Here is a 22,545-nt window from a genome sequence, read left to right as displayed (position 1 = left end):
ACACAAATAGGCTGCAATTCTATGTAGCAGGCAGTAAGACCCACTGAAATCAGTGAGACTTACTTTGGAGTAAGCTGTGCTATTAGTCAAATTAAACTTTAAAAAAGGTATCAAACATCTGCCAACCTTCCCACCTTCAAAGGTCAAAACACTGGAAGCAAGCAGGAGTTAGCTATTACCTCCCAAGTTTTTCCTTTGACCTTTGGAACTGAAGAGGAAATAGTCCCAGAGCATAGTTGGGTTAATTACAGATATGAAGCTATTATGCTGCCTTGTCCAAGTCAGCTAATGGTACATCTATACAGTACAGGCTACATGGAGTGGCAGCATCTAGCTGTCTGACTAGCTTTACCTAGAGATGTCAGAAACTGAACCTGAGAACTCCTGCCTGCAAAACAGGTGCTCTACCATGAAGCTTATCTTTTCATAAACTTAGGAAATTGGTATCTTTTAGCTACTAAGTGGTTTTAAGAGTCTTTTTGAAACATTTGCTTAAAAGAATGTTAATGGCCTGAAATAACTTCCATTATAGAATAAGTTTTCTGCATGAACAAAAAAAAAAGGCAGCACTCCAAATGCATTGCATACAGAAATGGAAGATTGTATCCAGAACGCCAATGGAATCATGCCAGGGAAAAACCATTAGTGACTCGATCTGCCCACCTGTATAGTCTCCATATTCCTGTTAAATGTATCAGTTGCTTTTTGCCACTTGAACAGAGAGACAGGCAAAGGGCTGTTTAACACCCTCCTCCAGGGTGAACAGCTAGAGAGACTTTCTTTAGTATGTATCTCATGCTAAATGTAATGTAGGTCATCAGAGGGGCCTGTGGGGCTTAAGAGGCCCTTTGCCTGAACCTCAGCTCAGGGATTCTGTGGAGAGCCAGTGCTCAGTTCAGAATGTGACCCCCGCCCCCAATTCAGCCGGCACTATAAGAGGACAGATTTGAGATAACTTTTTGCAGAGATAAGGGAAAGAAAAATCTTTCCAACCATCTTTCCAAGCTTCTTTCAAGCAAGGTGGCAAAATACTTTACAGTAAAACAGGAACTTCCAGCACTGGCATGACACACAAATACTTGGTTAGTTGCTGTGGCAATACTACAAAGGATTGTGGTGCACCGAGTTCCGCTTGCCTGCATATTCATATGTTTTACAGTTCCTCGACTCACAAGTTACGGAAGTAGACAGGCATGGGCCAGCAAAGACAAAGAGCCAGACAGGAGAAAATACTCTTCCGTATAAAAACACTTCCTAATGCACTTTGAATCTCTACAATCACATCAATTCAGATGCAACTTTATCAAGAGCTGAATGCTTTATTAGCTTATAAACTTAAGGACAATAGGCTCTTTGTATGGCTTTGGAAAAAGTCCACTGAACGTTCAGCATGCATAGATTCAAATATATATTACGTCCTACAATAAGGATACCACCCACTATAAAAACAACTTGGATGGATATGCAGAATGAAGTCTTAGGGCCAGCAATCAAGCTTCATGAACTTGGGCAGAGAGGAATTTTCCAATGTATATTCTACTCTTAAGTTCCTATAGACACCATCACCAAAGTTAGTTTACAAAATAAAACAAAGTCTACCTTCCACATCACAAGAGATTTTTCCCTTGAAGTTGAAAGGACTGTGGGCTGCACAGGTGTCAGTAATCCACATTACATGGCTTTCGATTGAATGCACACCTAAATTCACATGTTCATAGGGATGCACACTCAAGTGCAAATCTGTTCTTGCTGCCAGAAGGTTACATGGCACATCGGAGCGGTAAATATTGTCATCTGCCCTCCTTGCTGCCTCGTAAACCACTAGCCTTGTGTTGGTTGGGCTGCCTGAATGTCAGCTGCATAGGCAGCAGTGATGTTTGAGCCAGAAAAGCTGTGGCCAAGTTTCTCACTGGTGGAGAGAAGCCCTTATTATTTTAAATTAAGCCATGTTATGGTGCACTTGTGGGTCACCTCAGAGGGGCGACACCAATACTTCCGATTGTCACTGAAGTGCCATCCCCCTGCTACTGGTGTTCTTTACCTGTGAGGTTTGTTCATTGATGTTACTTTTGCTGTGGGCTCAGTATTTTTCGCCCTATAGGACGCACTTTCCCCCCTCCAAAAATGAAGGGGAAATGTGTGTGTGTCCTATGGGGCGAATGCAGGCTTTCGCTGAAGCATGGAGAGTGAGAGGGGTCGGTGCGCACAGACCCCTCTCGCTCTCCAGGCTTCAGGAAGCTATCCGCAAGCCTTGGGAGCCCGCGGGAGTTCCCGCCGGGCTCCCAAGGCTTGCGGACAGCAGCCTGCAGCCCAAAACCTGGGGACACAGTGGAGCTTGCCCCAGGCTTCCGGCAGCTCTCCGCAACCCTTGGGAGCCCGGCACGACTTCCCGCCGGGCTCCCTAGGCTTGCGGAGAGCAGCCTGTTCTGGGGGCTGGGGTCGGGGGAAGCTCAGGCTTCCCCTGCCCCAGCCCAGTGCCTGGGGGGGGGGGGAAATAATTTTTTTTCTTTATTCCCCCCCCAAAAAAAACTAGGTGCGCCCTATGGGGCAAAAAATACGGTATATGTTGCCTGACATAGCAGAGGATGTACAAGTCCTGTCACAAAGGAGAAAGAAAGGGGTGTGCATCCCACAGGGTGAGAACATACTAGAAGAAAACCTTCATAGGGTGAGAGCTGCAGTGGGGAGTAGGGAGCAGAACCATTATTTGTGTGGTTGTCATTACATCCCAAGTGAGAAACATGGGCTGGGAGGCCAAATATTATTAAACAGCTACTAAAAGGTGTTTCTGGCCACTGAGACTACCTCAGCCTCCAGTAACAGAGCAGGATCAAGAAAGAGTACCACATGCCCCAGAGGTGTTTTGTTTGTACTCGAAATTGGGCTTTTAGTGTTGCAGGTCCAGCCCTCAGTTACCATTTCAAGTTAGACAGGTGCTGTGTGTCGTGATATTTAGGTACCTACAGGAGATACCTTTTCATTAAAAAAGGCTTCCACTGAGCTGTGACCCAGTCATTAATGGAATAATAATTGTACACCTTATTTCATTGCATTTGGAACTCTTATTTTTGTACTTTATCTCATTTTTATCTCACTGTAAACCACTTTGGTGGCTTCAGGCAGTGAAGCAGTTTATAAGATTATGAAGAAGAGTAATAAATAAATTTGTGCGGCATGGACAGACAGCACCAACATGCACATCCAGTTTAGACTCCTGACTTCAGATCGAGCAAGTGTCACACATAGAGAAGGCTGCTTCCATTCTGTGGACCTCCTTAATTGGATCAAGGGGCGGGGAGCAAAGGTGTGGAGCAGAGGAGGAGAATAAAATTAGGGGGGAAATCCTTACTTTCCCTCTATATGTCGCCGTATTTTTCTGATCCCTACACTTTTTTGTTTCCTATACTTTCAGTCAAGCATGTAGTGCTGAGAGACAATGGCTGCATTTCCCAATTTGTCCCTGCTTTTCTCCTTGTCATTCCACACTTTCCAAAGGGGTGTTCTCTCTCTCTCTCTGCATAGACCAAAAGATGGACCGTGGGGGCATACATATAACAAATGTGAACACCAACCTCATAGATAAAATATACTTTTGCTTCAACATAAATTCCCATACGCACTACCGCACGGACTGCAGCATTCATACCTGGAAAGGAGAAAGCAAAGAGAGGCAAGGTTAACATTTTTACCAAACAAGCAGTAACTTGAAGTGTCTTTAACGATAAACAAACTGTAATTTTTAGCATGAAAGGCATATTACAAAACTAATTCTGATTGTGTCTGGAGAAAGGACACTGTGTATTATAATTATACGCTTTGTTGCCATATATAGAGAGATTAATGAATGCTTGAAGCAATGCACTGCAGTTGACCAGCACAGGAAGCCCATGTAGAAATGTGCAGTCTCCCCATTAAATTCACACGGCATCAAGGAATGGTTGAACATTTGTTGATGCAAAATTCCAGGATGTCCCAAAAACCCATCACAACGAACAGGAAACCATCACACCGTCGGGCCTGCACAGTGCCAGCATGGACAGAGATACAAGAGAGACAATTCCCTACTCGACCATGAAACTCATTGAATGAGCCTGAGCCAATTACTACCTCTCACCTGAACTATTTCAACCAATAGTTGAATTCTTCATGTACATCATTCACCCTGAGCTCCATGGAGGAAGGCAAGATACAAACAAAATAGCTAGATCTCCTCCAGCATTGCCCCATTTTCTTCAGTAAACTGCAAAATGTTCTGCGTGTGGTGTGACAAGTCACCATGTGTTTGCTGAATAACTCCAGGGCACAACTGTGAACCACAGAGCTCTGCAGAATTTGGGTTTGAGTAGTCCTGACAGCAAATTTCCAAGAACAGCAATTTCCTTTAAGGATAAATTGAAGGATAAGTGTAAGGCAGTATAAAGCTATTGCAATATGTCACAATGAAGAATTTCCAATATCTGTGATGTGCTTTAATTTGCCCTGTATAGCACACAGTAATCTCTAAGTGGTCGAGTGCAGAATTACCCTACTGGGTATGAGGGATACATATCAAGGAATTTGTAAATGGAACACAAAGGGATCTAAATCGGGAAGTGGAATGATGTAGGTGACGGAGCTAGTGGCAATGGTCATACTGTAAAATCTACACCAAAATCCCCCACCCCCACCCCAGTTATCTTAAGAAAACGTATTCCTGTCTGGCAGTATTCCAGAACACCACTCCAAACTCCATCCTTACTGTGTGGATGGTATAGACCCTGTTAGGTTCAGAAGAGCTTTCTTTGTTTGCAAGTTTCACTGATTAGTAAAAAAAGGCTGTGCAAGCTACCATAAATTACTTGCTTATATCCTTGTTCCACAAACTAGGGTTCAATACTTTAAAAGCTTCTTGTTTTACAAAGCATAAGACAAACATAGGCTAGTGGCTCCCAAGCTTTTTTACAAAGGGGTCTGTAAAGAGAATTGTAACCCCCTGCCCCAAATGAAAAAATTTTCCTGTCCTCTTCCCTGGATCAACATCCTTTTCCAACAACTTGATGACCCACTCACAAGGCTCCATAGATGCACCAATGGCATCATTGGAACCAGCTGCGCAAACCAGTGAACAAGATGACCCAAATACCTAATCCCATCACCGATGATGAACATTAATATGGCCTGACTGCCTGTATGACAGCAACGTGCTATCCATTCACCTTCCTGAACATTCAACTGTAATTTTAATTGCCTGAAGGGTTCTTATGCACTGAAGATCATTTATGGTTTGGGAGCACAGGCCCACAACAGCGGGAAATAGATCTTCAAGAATCCAATACCAGCTTGTGAAGGGCAAATGCCCCTTGTGCCCTGGCAAGGCAGCATGTCCAGCAGCACACAGTGCCCATTGCACAAGTTCACAGAGAATGTGGGGTAGAGTCACACTAAAAACTGACGCAGACAGAAGTATGATATGAGTCAGTTGCCTCCCTTCCCTGAGTCATTTGGTACATGTAGAGAACCCTAAAATTATGACTATTTAAATGCCATGATCAACTGGACATGTATGAGCAGATCTAAACTTTAGCTTGTGCCATGGCAAGACTATTCTTGCAACAATTCTCTCACATAATCTGGGGAGCACATGGTTCTGTGCCTTCAGCACAAGTGCACAGCTAGTACACATTCAATTATTCTAAAATCCACTGAGAATCAGTGAGTTGACCAGAGAGGAGTAACCACATGTGGCCTGAAACAGATATATCGGGGAGCAGCCAGCATATGCCTCCTTTGGTGGGATTACAGTTCAGTTGTACAGTTCGTGTCTCACATGAAGGAAGCCCCAGGCATCTCTAGTCAGCAAGATTTGGAAATACCTGACTCGTTATAAGGTAGCTTTGTGTTTGTATTTGTTAACGGCCCCCTTGCACTCTCAGTGCTAAATGAAGAGAGGGGAAATTGTCTGACTATTGTTCTGCTTCAAAAGCCTCATCAAAATTCCAGAGAAATTTGCCAGAAAATACTCACTTTGCCAGAGACTACAGTCAGAACCAAGGTTACTTATTCGTGAGTTGCATACGCCTCAGGAGTTTCTGGATCTTTATAGTTATCAGAGCTTAGGAGGGTCATCTCCCAAGCCACTATTGACATCTGGATTTGAAAATCATGACCTAGTAAAAATTTCCAGAGGGGAAGCCTTGCAGTCACCCCCCTCAAGAAACTCACAAAATAATATTGGGGTACCTTAAGAACTAGCTAAATTTTATGGCATATGCCAGGGTTAGCCAATGTGCTATTCACAAGGCACTGCTGTACCAACAACACCTGAAAGGCAAAATCCTAACTACCCCTAGCATAAGCTTTCATGAACTTAAGTCTACTTTGTCAATGTTCTGCTTTGTATACCTAAGATTTTGCTTCATGCATTTCACCTTTCGCTTTCACCTTGCAATGAGATGGATTGAAGTCAGTGTTAATTAGAATTTAAGTGTATGTTAAATAAACACACCTTTAACCTTTTACAGAAGCAGATTGGTGATAATGCAATCAACCTCAGCATTGCTGAGTGAATTAACACCTGCAGTTGGGCATGGAGCTAATCACAAGCTACAGTTATAGATAGCACAGATGTCCAGGCATTGGTAATATTAACACATGTAGTGTGTTAAAAATCCTTTGTCTGTATTTAACCCACAAGTGATGGCACTGAACTTCTTGATAAATTGTGTTTCAGCTGTTTCATGCTGTATTCTTCCATGTGGATTCCTTCATTGCAGAATAGCCGCCTGAATTAAGATCAGTTAGAAAGTGTCTTGGGACACCAAAACATTCTGCCACTGGGTTATAGATACTGTCATTTCTGAAATCGATGTCCATTCATTGTTTTGCATAGAGACTGACCTATCTGGCCCAGTGTTAGAAACTGAGATGTGAAAGCAGGAGCTAAATAGCACCTTAATCCTAGGTTATAGGCGCCACAACAGAATGTCTAGGCACACTTTTTTATAACAAGAATGCAAAGCTGAAAATGAATGAACTGCAGCTAAAATATTATATTCATTTTTCACATGGTCTAGTCCTTCCCCTGCCCACCCCCATAATATTCTTAGGAGGGTTTCAGAGAGTAGCTGGAAGTGGGGACGTTGCAGTTTTCATCTGAAATCTTAGGTGCCATACTGCACCCAGAGTTCAGAAACTGCTCACGCTAATGAAATTCCCTGTCACAAAATGCGTCTAGAAAAATGGGAGTTTCAAACACTGGTCTGGCCTATGCAGAATGAAGCAGGGCAGTGTGGGCAGATTATAGGTAAAGGTAAAGGGACCCCTGACCATTACGTCCAGTCGTGACCAACTCTGGTGTTGCGGCGCTCATCTCGCTTTATTGGCCGAGGGAGCTGGCGTACAGCTTCCGGGTCATGTGGCCAGCATGACTAAGCTGCTTCTGGCGAACCAGAGCAGTGCATGGAAACGCCGTTTACCTTCCCACTGGAGCTGTACCTATTTATCTACTTGCACTCTGATGTGCTTTCGAACTGCTAGGTTGGCAGGAGCAGGGACCAAGCAACGGGAGCTCACCCCGTCATGGGTGGGGATTCGAACCGCCGACCTTCTGATCAGCAAGTCCTAGGCTCTGTGGCTTAACCCACAGCACCACCCGCATCCCTTGTGAGCAGATGATAGCATAGCACAAATCACCCTGGAAAATGAACAAGTGAAAGAATCCCTGATGTTGCAGATGACATTATTAAGTCTTAGGATAATTTTGCCACAGTAGCTAATTGGGCCTCAGTCTACGAAAGCTCATGCAATAACAACAAATGTCTTGAAGACACCACAGGGTTCTTTGTTGTCTTTGGCCTAGTGTGAATGCATTCTTCCCTAGTCCTCTTCCTGAACCCACAATTACAGTAATTTGAATCTGATCTGATTGTTATCCAGACAGCTTGGATTATGCAGTTTCATGTTGCCTCCAACCCCAGGGAAGTCAAGTGCAGCCTTTATTCTGAGTGCTCACTGTGTGGGTGTAAGAGAAAATACAGCGCTGAATTCAGCGGTATCACCCTATTCGCAAGAATCCAGATCAATTCTCTCCAAACCAAATTTAAAACCTGCTGATATCTAGCCCTTCTGATGCAAACCATTTCAGACAAAACGGTTTCAGCCTCTATCCTGATCGATGGTGACGACTCAAATTTCAGCAGCTCAAAATAATCAATTGCTCATTGATGCTCATTATCTATCAATAATCAGCCCACACCAAAGTCAAAAGAAAGGATTGCCCATATTGCATAATGCAAGAGCGTGACACACCATAGTACAGTGGTACCTCAGGTTAAGTACTTAATTCGTTCTGGAGGTCTGTACTTAACCTGAAACTGTTCTTAACCTGAAGCACCACTTGAGCTAATGGGGCCTCCTGCTGCCACTGCGCCACCGGAGCACGATTTCTGTTCTCATCCTGAAGCAAAGTTCTTAACCTGAAGCACTATTTCTGGGTTAGCGGAGTCTATAACCTGAAGCGTATGTAACCGGAAGCATATGTAACCTGAGGTACCACTGTACTGGATTATATCCACTTGCAGGATCTCACTTGTACAACAGACTTCCACTAGCATGTATGGGGCTTTCCCTTCCTCTCCTCTGCCCCAATGCCACAGTTCCTACTCCATCCCCCAAAATCTGAAGAAGAAGAAGAAGAGTTTGGATTTGATATCCCGCCTTTCACTCCCTTTAAGGAGTCTCAAAGCGGCTAACAGTCTCCTTTCCCTTCCTCCCCCACAACAAACACTCTGTGAGGTGAGTGGGGCTGAGAGACTTCAGAGACGTGTGACTAGCCCAAGGTCACCCAGCAGCTGCATGTGGAGGAGCGGAGACGTGAACCCGGTTCCCCAGATTACAAGACTACCGCTCTCAACCACTACACTACACTACACCACACTGGCTCCAGCAGGTTGAAGAATTTTCCAGAGAAGACTGAGAATGTGAAGGCTGCAAAAGGAGGAAAGAAGGAAAAGCCGAACCATGCCTGCTGATGTGATGCTGGATCTCTCGGACAGTACCTGCACGTCTCCAATAAAATGAGACAACACTTATTGTTTCATTTTGAACAGAACTAATAAGGTGCTTTAATCAAAGCCATGCTGTATTTCAATAAAAATAGTATCAGATATCCTACAGCCGTGATAATCTCATAAACCATGATTAAAGCTGCATAATTTATATTTCCCAAAGGGAACCCCAAATCTGCCTTTCTTAGTAAGTAGTGTCCTCACTTTAATGAATTTGTCTGGTAATCCTTTTTTATAATAAGCTTTCTCCCAAATTAGAAAAGTAAAACGGAATAGGTAGGTTAATGGGGTTTCCCACCCCCTTGCATGCCTTCTATATTAATGAAGCTCGGCTGCTGATTGCTCTTGTTAGGTAACATGTCATTTTCAACTAAAATGAAGGTGTCTGGTCAGATCTTCGAGTTGTTTCCTTGCAACTTGATTTCCCCTCCCCTATTATTTCTGAGCAATTTTGCTATAGTTTAGTTACCGCTGCACTGCCGGAGCACAATTTCTGTTCTCATCCTGAAGCAAAGTTCTTAACCCAAGGTAATATTTCTGGGTTAGCGGAGTCTGTAACCTGAAGCGTCTGTAACCTGAAGCGTATGTAACCCGAGGTACCACTGTATGGGACAGCTGCATATTCCTGCATTGCTAGATGATCCTCAGAGTCCCTATTCAAAGTTAACTACATCTCCCCTTTCTAATTTTATTTTTTCCCCCAAAATTCCGTAACCCGCTACACATGCTCTGTTGTCAGTGGCCTGCTTTGGGGGAGGGGGTTTGAGTTCTAGAAAAATATTTTGTTTTTCTGAAAACCTTGGTGTTTCCCGGAGAATGCTGGTGCTTTCCTCTTGTTTCTCAGGGTGGCTGTTTTGACTCCAGTCCTGTTGGCACTCGCCATCGTGGCTAACAGACACTCAAAAACATAGATCCATGTGCGTACATCATTATTAGTATTCTCGAGTCACTGACTCCTTACTGCAAACTACTTCATGTTGTTTTTTATATACTGTAAGTAGTCTGTAAGTTGACAACATACCGTATTGGCCTGAATATAAGCTGCACTTTCCCCCCTCCCATCAGATGTCAAAGGAATAAACAACTATCTGGCGTTTAGAAGACACCTGAAGGAAGTCCTGTTAAGGGAAGTTTTTTTAATGACTGATGTTTTAATATATTTTTAATCTCCTCTTGTAAGCTGCCCAGAGTGGCTGGGGAAACCCAGCCAGATGGGTGGGGTATAAATAATAAATTATTATTTATTATTATTATTATTCCCCAAATTCTGACTGTGAAAAGTTAAAGTGTGGTTTATATTCGCAACCTTATAAAAAATTGGCTTGGAGTGGGCTTGTTCCCAGATGTTGCCTGGTTTTGGCTAGGCTGTCTCCCAAGATGGCGGCACGGCGAGGGGGTCCCTGAGAGGGAGCCAGAAGGTGGCGAGGAGGAGGAAGGAAAGAAGGGACACAGATGAGAGTGAGAGCAAGAGAGAAAGTCTGCTAGGAGAAGGAAAAGAAGATGCAGCCAGTGTGCTGGGACTGGCCCTAGCCCAAGGTGCTGCCTTGGTTTTAGCCTGCCGAGGGGTACGTGAGTCCCGCTAGCCACTGCCTCTCTCTGCCTGTCCCATCGGGAGACCATGGTGGCACTGACCCTCTGGAAGCACTGCTGCTCACTGGCAGTGGAGTTAAGATGCTGCCTCCTTGGCCCTCCTCGGCCCCCGCTCCTCCTCGGGTATTGCCATTTCTCTCCCCCCCCTTTAATTTTAAAGGTGCAGCTTATATTCGGGTGCAGCTTATATTCAGGCCAAGACAGTAAGTAAATAAATTTCCAGAGATATAGCATAACATTGGCACTGGGTAAATAATTGTACGTTTACCTCAACCTCATGTAGTGGGGAGGTGAAATGCAGAGATGCTGATATCCTTTAAGTAAGGCATCCCCCAACTCGGTCCTCCAGATGTTTTGGGACTACAACTCCCATCATCCCTAGCTAACAGGACCAGTGGTCAGGGATGATGGGAATTGTAGTTCCAAAACATCTGGAGGGCCGAGGTGGGGGATGCCTACTTCCCTATTTTAAAAAGGCTCATTATTTGCACATTTGCTTTCTATTTCTGTATATATCACATGGAAATGTTTCTTTATTTTCAGATTGCTCTGACCTTTAGTTGTGAGAAACACAGTTTGTATTTTATTGTTAGGCAAAAATAATGTTTAAGTGGTTGTTTCTACAGGCTCCTTTTACCAAACATATTCTCAAAACCATTTGGGTTGGATCTAGTATTTGTTCCCACTGAAATTAAGAGGGTTAGGTATGACTAACGTCAGGCTGGTTTCAATGGGACCAAATTTCAATTAACTCCAATCCAATGTCAGCTCTCAACACTTTTAAATGTCTTGTTACTTCTCAGAAAACCCAAGACTTTTGTCACCATTCACATTTTCAATTTAATGTTGAAACTTCTAATCAGGCAACGAGAATATGAAGACACAGAGGAATGGTATTTTAGTTAGAGGGCTAATGAGAGGCCATGGAAAGCAAGGCTTTATTTTATTACCCTTGGTTTCTTCACTGCCGTAATAGAAATTCAATTATATCTACAATAATGTAATTATCTTCTCATATACCGAAAACTATCCTCAAGCATTAACAGTGCTCAGTCATTGCTGCACAGCCGCAGACATCAGATTTTAGCAGCAGCTTCTGAGTATGCTGAGCCTTTTATTTTGGCTGCGAAAGGGTTTATAGATGGATACTGTTTGTTTGTTTGTTTGATTGATTGATTGATTGATGAATGGATGGATCTACTAGATGCGTGACATGATAATGCAAAATAACTTACAATTCAGTACTACCAATTTTTATAACAAACTGTCCCCTTTAATTCAGCAGGACAAATACAGGAGTAAATACAGTGGATTTTACAGAAATAGTGGCATTTTAGTATAGGTAGGTTTTAGTGATTGGTGAATTACAAAGAAATTTCATCCTCAACCACAGTATTTATGTATGACAACTGTCATAAATATTGCCCTATCCCCAATATGAGCCACCTATCAATAATAAAACTGTTTGCAAATGGACTTCTCTCAGCTCTGATCAGTTGATGGGCACCAAGACATCTCTTGAAGGGAGTTTGTGTAAGAGTTTGTACCAAAACCGCAAATGGACTTCAAATGCTAGATCCTTTCCATTTGTTGCCTGACATCATAATGATGAAGCTGATGTCTATCCGCTGTGAATATATCCCAAAGCATACCATAAGGAGCTGGTGCAATTCCGGAATCTGCCCTGAGATACTTTTTTTGCAGTGCCTGAAAAGGCAGCCTTGGAATGTCTCACACATCATGAGCATACTGTCTTCGCTTTCAGACAGGACATTGGCAAGTATTTTACTGAAAAGGAGCTATAGCAGTGTGCAGTTTAGAAAATATGCAGCCCAAATCATATGCATCAGTAATTTAGAGTCCTGCCAAAGTCAGCGAGACTTACCCCTAAGTATTAATAATAATAATAATAATAATAATTTATTATTTATACCCCGCCCATCTGGCTGGGTTTCCCCAGCCACTCTGGGCGGCTTCCATAGAAACAAAAAATACAGTAAAATATCACAGATTAAAAGCTTTCCTTAAGATGCCTTCTAAATGTCAGGTAGTTATTTATTGCTTTGACATCTGATGGGAGGGCGTTCCACAGGGCGGGCGCCACTACCGAGAAGGCCCTCTGCCTGGTTCCCTGTAGCTTTGCTTCTCGCAATGAGGGAACCGCCAGAAGGCCCTTGGCGCTGGACCTCAGCGTCTGGGCAGAACGATGGGGGTGGAGACGCTCCTTCAGGTATACTGGGCCGAGGCCGTTTAGGGCTTTAAAGGTCAACACCAACACTTTGAATTGTGCTCGGAAACGTACTGGGAGCCAATGTAGGTCTTTCAAGACCGGTGTTATGTGGTCTCGGCGGCTGCCCCCAGTCACCAGTCTAGCTGCCGCATTCTGCATTAATTGTCCATGACAATTGTGTTCATGACAACATTCTTAATCCTCGCTTTAAAATATGAAGTATTCATATCTGTATGTATTCTCCAGTCTAGTTCGACACACATACAAAACTAAAATTCTAGGATTGTATGAATATACAGGAGCAAATACAGTGGTACCTCAGGTTAAGTACTTAATTCGTTCCGGAGGTCCGTACTTAACCTGAAACTGTTCTTAACCTGAAGCACCACTTTAGCTAATGGGGCCTCCTGCTGCCGCCGTGCCGCCGGAGAACAATTTCTGTTCTCATCCTGAAGCAAAGTTCTTAACCTGAAGCACTATTTCTGGGTTAGCGGAGTCTGTAATCTGAAGCGTATGTAACCTGAGGTACCACTGTAAGGAGAAACTTGATATAACAGAAATGTGCACGTGTGACGCTTAAATCAGTGGTTGACTTTCAGAGCAAGAATGTGCATTCTGTTTCAAATTTCCAGCTCCGATTAATGATGCGTACAAATGAGATATCTCTGACTATAAAGCCTGTTGAAAGAAAAAGTTTGGGCACTGAAGAACCAGCAAACAAGGAAAAGCTAGTGGAGCTAAAGAGCTGATTTGCATAAGCTTTCCTCTGTAACCTCCAACGTTGCAACTTTTAGTCAGAAAGTTGCACTTGCTCCACCTTGTCTCAATGACCTTGAAAGATTATGACTCAAAGGCAACCAGTGCATGCTTACTCTCTCCTTCCCGGATGTGGATACAGAACTCTGCCTGTGTTTCTGTTTCCCTGGCAGGTTAATAAAACAGAAACACACACACACACAAACACACACCTACTTTTCCCAGAGGGGTCCCTTTAATCTCCCTCCAGAAAAAATAATCATTCCAAGTCTTTAGGCTGGATTCAGCCCGTGCTCTTCCGATCCTGGAAGAAAACAAAGGGGTTTGGCTGATGCCCACAGCCTTTGCAATGCAAACTTTTCTTCTTCCCTCTTGGCTGTTCACATGCTACAGTTGTCAAGGGGCCATTTAGGTAACCAAATCGAGAGACAATTTCAGGAGAAGGTTTAAATGTAGCAATGGACTGCCTTGTGGCAAAAATGTATTTTTCCTCTCCGTCTCTCTCACCCCCGCCCCGCCGCTGTTGCCTTTATTATATAAGCCCCAGTCACGCTGGAATGTGTGCCAGGGCTCGCCCTCCGAATGATGCAGTTTATTTCCTTGGAAAAACTAGGATTTGCCCTCCTCCTACTTCCCAGAGGCAGCACTTGAGTGTGGATTACTCGGGTTGCTACCTGGTCACGTTCTTTCGCCGGCATGACATGATGAAAGCTTAAGTAAGCAGAGAGAACGCGTGGAGGAGGGAGGGGTAATAATATTATTTGACGCCAAGTACTTCAGTGAAATTGCTTCTGTGCAACTTAATAATACCACTTAAGAACCTTCCGCTTGGAAAGCTAGCTTCACAGCACTGGCGAGGCGACTGCCCTCTGCACACTCTCAGGAGAACGGTTTTCCTTCGCGTGTACTCAAGGAGAACCCGCAGGCTTTAGCTCCCGGTCTCATAGCAAGCCCTGGTCCAGCCACTAACTGATGGATGGGCAACGTTCCCGGTGGAGCAAGGCAGACGGGGAGAAGATGTGCCGCCGATGCTTCCAACATGCGAGCGTGACGTACCGAGGCACAATCCGCAGCGACTCGCAAAGGATCACGTACACACTGGAGGCGGAGCCTGCGCCGGCCAGAAGAGCCCTGCCTCCGAGGATACCGGGAAGAAGGGCACGCGGGGGCCGCGAGCTGCAAGCGGAGTCATAGAATAATCGAATCACAGAATCGTGGACTTGGAAGGGACCCCAAAGGCTCATCCAGTCTAACCCCGTTGCAAGGCACGAATTACAGCTAAAGCATGCCTGACAGATGCCTATCCAAGCTCCGGTTAGAAACCTGCAATGAAGTCGGTGGGCTTTACTTCTGAGTAGACCCGCTGCACAGGGCAGTCTCATCTAGTCCAACCCCCTACAATGCAGGAATCTCAACGGAAACAACCGACTCAGTTAGTCGCAGGGGAGTGATCTTGAGCCGGTTCAGCCCTTAACGGAAATTGTGGCTCTTGATCGTGTTGCAAATTCCAGAGGTGTTAATCTTCCACTGCCTCCCGAGACAGACAGATGCCAACAGAAGCAGGCGAAGAACAAACCCCAGTTGGCTGCCGCCCAAGGAGGAGCCAGGCGTCTTGCAACGCGATTCTACCACCCCCTGGAAATCCCATGCAGCCCTATTAGTCACCGGTTGCAACTGTTGGGGGAAGTTATGAATGAGACGCAGGGTGATATCCTGGCCCTCGTTAGACACGTGCGTGATTCCCATGCACGTTTACCACCGCGCCATCGCCATTTCTTCCTCTTAGGGTACATGGTCAAGTTCACTTAACCGCCACTGTCTTCGCCCTCTGAAGGCTCAGTGCATGATTCAAATTGTATGAATGCAGAAGGAAGTAAATCCAGAATTAACTGTCCAGAATTAACGCGTTCGTTGCTGGAAACCGCAGGAAGGGAGGGGTCTCAGGTGCTGCTTGCTGGTATTCCACAAGCATCTGTGAGAACAGGATGCTGGACTAGATGGGCCTCATCCAGCAGCCTGTTAAATTCTTAAGAATTAAAAACCGATTTCCTCTTTGGCCAAACACACAAGTCACACTACTATTTCCAGTAAGTGGCTTGTTGTTTTTGGCCATATAAGGCTGTCTTGGAGAGCCCTTTGTCTATTCCGGATCAATTATGTGTTATATAAAGTGAAGGGAAAGCCTGAGGATATGAGGTCTGGCAGAACCAAATACCACAGATGGTGGTATTTGACTAAGCAGACCCAGTGAAATCAGTGAACATGACTAAGTTAGGTCCCTTAGTTTCAACAGCTCTGAAATGAGTAAGTTAGTTGAATACCACCCAGTGGGTTTCCTCTTCACTCTTGTGGCAGGCAGCCCCATCACTTCCAAAACCAGGCCATACAACAAAGGCCTCCCTCGGCCTTTCCCCCTCCTCTGGTCTTCCCTCTCCTGCCAGAGAGGGGAAAGGCATCCTCATCTGAATGATAACCGAGTTCCCAGAGAGTCTGGCGGTGCTTGGTCCTTTAAGAGGAAGGTCACACGTTTGGGAATGTGATGGGAGAGGGAGGAGGAATGTCAGAAGCAATTTTTTCCCCCGAGTCTGTTTCACTCTCACTCTAAGAACATTTTTAACTCAACCTTTGCAAAAAGGTTTGGGTTTTTCTCCTGTTAAACTGGAGCTCAGTTCTTAGCTACTTTACCACCAGCAGAAAAATATAAAACATAATAATCTTAGCTACGCAGCGCGTACCCTCTTTTACTTTATCCCTCCACCACCTATGCTTATTCCTGCAATCTTCACCTGTCAGCACCCCCCACCAACCCTTTCCCCCCTGCTCCTGCATATATGAATCCCCACTGCTTTCTGGCCCAGCCGTCTCACGTCCACTACCCTATGCCTTCTTAGGGACCCCTCCCTTTCCACCTGTAACGCTTCCAGCTTCCTTCCCGGAGCCATGCGTGCGCAGCTGAACCCTCCCTGCACGGAAACCACGTCCAGTCCCCTTTCAGGTCGTTCCCTGCTCCTCAAACCACCCCCCTAGAGGCATCTGGCAATGAGTTCCCCCCTTCGGTGGGGTTGGGGAGTGCGCATAGCATTACCCAATCCCCCCAACAACAAAAAATAAAATCCTGAGTAACTGTCTTACCTTGCGCATCGCCTCCGCTGGTCAACACCCCGATGGCTTTCCCTTTTCCGGAGAGATTCTCGAAGAACTTCTTGTCCGGCATGCTGTTGGTGGAAGGGATGAAGACTTTCGGGGCAGGATCCCGGGCGGCTTTGTCCCTGTCGCCGGGGGAAAGGAGCTGCTGGAGCGCAGGCGCCGAGCCCTGCTTTACTGGCGCGCCTTCCTTGGGTCTGGCTCCTTCGTTGGGGGAACGAGCCTCCCTGGGCGAAGCGGCTTCCTTGGGTCTGGCTCCTTCGGTGGGTGACGGAGCTTCCTTGCGGGGCGCTCCTTCCTTGGGTCTCGCTCCTTCCTTGGGCGAAGCGACGGCTGCTTCCCTCGGCGAGGCGGAGCGCGGCGCCTCGGAGTGCTGCTGCTGCTGGACGGCACCCTCGGCCGGAGGAGGGCTGTGCACGGACTCCACGCGCAAAGTTTGGATTTTGAACGAATAATAGACCTGGCTGCTTCCTAGATCACGGGGAGGAGGGAGGGGGGGAAGAGAAAGAGAAACGATGAAACCCGGCAGAGAGAGATGCTGTGCGTGCAAACCGGGCGGCGCAAAGCAGGAGTCCCCCCCTCCTGCAGTGGCGACACGATATAGACTCTTCCTTCCCCTCTCTCCCTCCTGTGACAGCTCTACGCCAAGCAGCAGCAGCCCCGCCTCCTCCCCGGAGAAAGCCGCTTGTCGGCACTTTGACGGGCAGGAAGAAAGAGCCAATGGCGACGCGCAGGCAGGGGCTGGAGGTAGATCTTGCGTCGGGTTGCGAGTGACGTTGGGCTCGGAGGTGTAAAGATGCTTAGGTGGAGTGGAAGGGAGGATAACGCGTGGAGAGCAGAGAGGAGGGAAGAAGAGGGGTTGGGGGGGGAGGCTAGTGTGCCAGATTTACGTATAAGCTAAACAAGCTATAGCTTAGGGCCCCACTCTCTTGGGGAACCCCGAAAAAATTAAAGGGAAAAAACTGGATGTACATTTCCAAAATATAAGATAAAAAACAAATGAAATAAAACCTACATACAGCAACAGTGTTTTGTGTTGTGTAGGCTCCTATGATGTAAATAATGGGCCCCATCTGCTAGCCTGCTCCTTAAAATATCACTGGTTTGCTCATTTCTATATTCAGGGTGCCTACATTCTGCATGGACTGGTTGCATGGCAACATGTGCAAATGGCTTTTGATTCCTATTAGGTCTGTAAATTACCATATAGCATATATTCAACACCAAAAAACAGACAATTTGTTGTTGACAAAGGACAGTTGGACATATAAAGGGCCCCATTACAGTGGTACCTCTGGCTGCGAACGTGATCCATTCCGGAGGCCCGTTCACAACATGAGCAGAACGCAACCCATGCCTGCACGTGCATGGGTCGCGACTTGTCGCTTCTGCACATTTGCGAGCGGCAAAACCCAAAAGTAACCCTTTCCAGTACTTCTGGGTCGCTGCGGGACGCAACCTGAAAAAGCTCAACCTGAAACAAACGTAACATGAGGTATGACTGTACCTTCAGTAGCTTAGGGCCTCATCAAACCTAAATCCGGCCCTGATCTAATCCCAGCATCCTGGTCTCACAGTGGCCAGCTAGATGCCTATGGGAAACCAGCGAGGAGAATCCCAAGCCCAAGAGCACTCTCCCTTCCTGGGGTTTGTAGCAATTGTTATTATTATTTATACCCCACCCATCAGGCTGTGTTTCCCCAGCCACTCTGGGAGGCTTTCAGCAGAGTATTGAAATACAATGATTCATCCAGCATTAAAAGCTTCCCTAAACTGGGCTGTCTTCAGATGTCTTCTAAAAGTCCGATAGTTGTTTATTTCTTTGACATCTGACGGGAAGGTGTTTCACAGGGTGGGCACCACTACCGAGAAGGCCCTCTGCCTGGTTCCCTGTAACCTCACTTCTCGCAGTCAGGGAACCGACAGAAGGCCCTCAGTGCTGGATCTCAGCAACTGGCATTCAGAAGCATTACTGCCTCCCACTGTGGACTAACAAAGGTTTTGTGGCATAGGCTTCCTTCATGAACTTTGGTTCTGTTCCATATTCCGGATTTGAATGTGATTTTTATTGCAAACATCTTTTGTATGCCCTTTCTGAGAGCTTCTTGGGTCTGTAAAATGGAAAACAAGTATTCCAAATAAATAAATAGGTTGAAAAGGGCTGGGGGAAAATGTTTCCAAGGGAACGCAAAGGTAGACATGATCACTTGTAAAGTTCAGTTTAAATGCCCCCATAAGCAACCTCTTTTGTATCTATAGTCAGCAACAGCAGAGCAAGTTAACAAGATGTATCCTAGCTGGTCAGCAGGTGTCACCTCCAAAAAGGCCCAAGGAAGCACTCTTAAGTGAAACAGCAACAACCCAAAGCTTTGAAAATGAAAACCAATCTGGTTTTCTGGGTCTCTTTGGGGAGGAAGTTCCATTACCCAAAATGCCCTGCTTTCTTGTTATCATTAGTCTTGCCTCCAAGAAAGGTAACACAGAGAGCAGTTTCCCACAGTACAGGACATTCTGGACCAATACAGTGCCATTTACAGTGTCAAAGGTTACAATCAGTTCTTTGAATTCTGCTCGGAAACAAATTGGGAACCACTGCACAGCTCTTACTAGCAAGTCATTCCCACTAAAACAGAGGCTAATGCATTTGGAAGTATCTGAAGTTTCAGAGCAATCTTCAGTGACAATTCCCCACATATTACAGTAGTGCAGCCCAGAGATTGCCAGGAAGTGCGTCATATAGTTAGGCCAGCCTTTTCTTGGATTGGTTACAGCTGGCAAACCAACTTCAGATTCATAGATCTGACTGCTACCTGAGTTTCCAGAACAAATGAAGGGTCTACCATGTCCCCAAGATTGTGGACCTCAGCCTTCAGAAGGAATCCTATGTCACCCAGATCCACCAGCTCCAGGGTTAACTGTACCTCACACCATCCACAAATCTGTCTTACATAGGTTAAAGGAACAGTTAAAGCGGCTTGCTGAAACCATTACAACCCTACATTTATTGCCAATCTGAACCGTCTGACTGTGGCAGAGGCTCTAAGAGCAGCTTTTATATGGCTGGTGCATAATAGGATTTTCGTTAGCTAATCTAGTTAAATCCTACCTGGATCATGCACACAAAAAAGTGTGAAATGCGGCTATCTGTGCAACCCACTCACATGCAGTAACCAAGTTTGGGAAAGATTTTGTTCCCTATAATGCATTTATGTTGCTACTCTTTTATGATATTTTGTTTAACAATCCCAATGCATCTTTTTAATGTCTTTTGTATTGATGATCTGTAAGGAGAGTATGCCTACCACTTTAAAGAAAAGCATTTATGTTGATTTTTGTTTACACCAAAGTTTTCTCTGAAAAAGCGAGAAGGATTTAATTATATTAATTAAATCAAATTATCGGTGCAAGCAGATAAACACACTCATAGCCCTGTCCTATGCATGTTTATTTAGAAATAAGCCGCAATGTATTTAACAGGAATTACTTCCAAATATGTGGCTATGAGACACACATAAACCAAGTTATTTCAATGAGTTTAGGACAGGCAGAGGAAAATGAGCTGCAGTGCTTTCTGTGGGTATATGCTACTGAACTCTATGGGGCTTACTTCAGAATAAATATGTTGAGGCTTGGGTTTATATGTTTTACTCGAGCCTGCAAACCTTCTCTCCACTCCCTGTCTTGCGTGATAGCCCAATTAAGTATTAGAGATTCGTCCAGACTAACTAGATTGGAGTCTATGATCTGTATCATCCCTTTGCCAGGTAACTCTCCCTGTTTTCTGGTACCTGTACTGACATTGTTCCTGCTTGGTCCATATTTTATGTTTTGGATAAATTTGAGGGTACCTTTCTTCCAAAAAAATTCTTCATGTGAGTTGCTAGAGTTGTGATTCTTCAGATTTCAGCCCCCTGCCAAAAAGTCCCTAGAATAAGTTAGTAAGTGTAGGATGGACATTGATCCCAGGGAGCATGAAGGGAAATGCATGCGATGTCCTTCACCCCTTCCCTTCCATGCCTCTCCCCTATCATGATAGCAAATGTACTTGTATGTTTTTGAGCTTCAGTTACACTGTAGTATAATCAGATCTACCATCAAATTAAATCTTCTTTCACTAAAGTAAATTATTATGGTCAGTTTGCTATTATATCCTTTCTTCGGAAGTTAGCAAAGGAAAAACTCATGAATTAAGACAGCAATCCTAACCCTACTTACCTGAGAGCAAGCCTCAATGAATTCAGGAGAATTTGCATGGTTATGATTGGGCTGACAGCAGAGAAAAGTCTGCAGTCCAAGCCACATGCAGTCCAAGTCCCAATATATGACAACTGGCATTTTTAGGATTGCCATATTTCAAAAAGTAAAAGCCAGGACACCCCGAAAGTTGTTGAGTAGAAGTGGAAGCATGATTTTAAATCCCTTATAGGACCAAAATTAGGCATCTCCTTTTTAGGTGTACATAGATAGGAAAGAGAGCTGCTATACTAAACAGCTGAGAAAAGCATTGTCTTACAGTTACTAAACTGGCAACAGGTCTGCTAACCTACATACAGTTAGCTAGTGTTATAAACTGCTTTTAATATTGTATTTTAAATTACTGTAGAGCGCCACAGGGCCTTATGGTAAAAGGCAGGTAATAAACTGAAATTATTCACCATTGTTATTATTTTGATTCTAGGTGTAGTTTTGACAATCTGCTCTCAAATATCACTTTGATCTGTATTAGAAATCTCTGGGAGGGCCACAGAAATATCTTATTGGACTATTATTAGCAGCCAGTAACTGAACTTAAACTAAACCTGTTTTGGTTTTGGTCTTCTTCATTCCCACTGGGTTTGCCTTAATATCCTGTAAAGTAGGTTAGGCGGATGGGCAGCGAACTGGCCCAAAGTCACCCCAGTGAGCTTCATGGCTGACTGCTGATTCGAACCCGGTTTCCCAGGTTCTAGTCTGACCCTCTCACCACTATACAACACTGTCTTTATATGTTGGAGTGGAGTTGTATACAAAACCCTTTTTATTTTTTGCACACACATACACAAGTTCATACTTCGTATAATACCTAATTGTTCCACGATTGCCTTCATTTCCCCCTTCATGAATTTTCTGTTCTGCCACTTGCATCCATACCTTTCCTTTACCTGAATTTCTGGTTTCCTTTCTAACACCGAGCAATTGCTTCTCCCCAAACGCAGGCGCCTTATCTATGGCTTTGAAACTGCCAGCGCCCTGTTTTCTTCCTCGGTGCTACAATGTCACCCACCTTCCTTCATCTAATGTTGTGCTCCATTGCTCATTCCCTTCCATTTACATCATTTAAAAACCTTTCCTTATGGACTTACTTTCCGACATCTTGCTGTTGCTGCTGCTGCTGCTGTATATACCTTTCCTTGCTCCAAAACCCTATAAGACCTATGAGCTCTGCTGGGATTTCACCCCCAGACCAACTGCCATCAACTGCCACAACTGCCACCCCCCTGCTCTCTCTCCCCCTCCCTCCATTTCATCCCTGTCAGATCACTGGGTGAACCTTGGGCCAATCACTGTCTTCCAGCCTGACCTACCTACCCCACAGGGCTGTTGTGAGCATAAACCAGGCCTTAAAAACAATAAAAAATACACTGGTTCCAATGTTCAGCTCGCATGGAGCTTTGCTCATGTGCAGCCCTCATCGGGAGGAGTGTGTGTGTGTGTGTGTGTTTTAGTGATAGTTATTATTTGCATTTTGTTTTTTTAAAAAACAGCATTTTCCTGCCTATCTAGGGAGTCTGCTGACCTGGC

At 44.9% G+C, this 22,545-nt stretch overlaps 1 protein-coding gene across 4 annotated transcripts in view; it reads right to left on the bottom strand.

Annotated features, from left to right (window-relative positions):
• Positions 1-22,250, bottom strand: part of PFKP (phosphofructokinase, platelet) — a 60,684-nt gene extending 38,434 nt beyond the window's left edge. For 3 of the 4 annotated variants that reach the window (XM_080974037.1, XM_080974035.1, XM_080974036.1), the window contains exons 1-3: positions 22,107-22,250; positions 16,753-17,235; positions 3,573-3,646 (exon numbers count right to left, since the gene is read on the bottom strand). In XM_080974037.1, the coding sequence (XP_080830163.1) occupies positions 3,573-3,646; positions 16,753-17,235; positions 22,107-22,116 (567 nt within the window). In that variant the 5' untranslated portion in view covers positions 22,117-22,250. The remainder of the gene's footprint in view (positions 1-3,572; positions 3,647-16,752; positions 17,236-22,106) is intronic. The other variant, XM_080974034.1, reaches the window with a different exon arrangement.
• Positions 22,251-22,545: the final 295 nt, after the last annotated feature.

The sequence above is a fragment of the Podarcis pityusensis genome (assembly GCF_964106645.2).
Source record: "Podarcis pityusensis genome assembly, chromosome: 12".
Lineage (NCBI taxonomy): Eukaryota > Metazoa > Chordata > Lepidosauria > Squamata > Lacertidae > Podarcis > Podarcis pityusensis.
The sequence above is the reverse complement of the archived record's forward strand: the minus strand, read 5'-3'. Positions and strand labels throughout refer to the sequence as shown.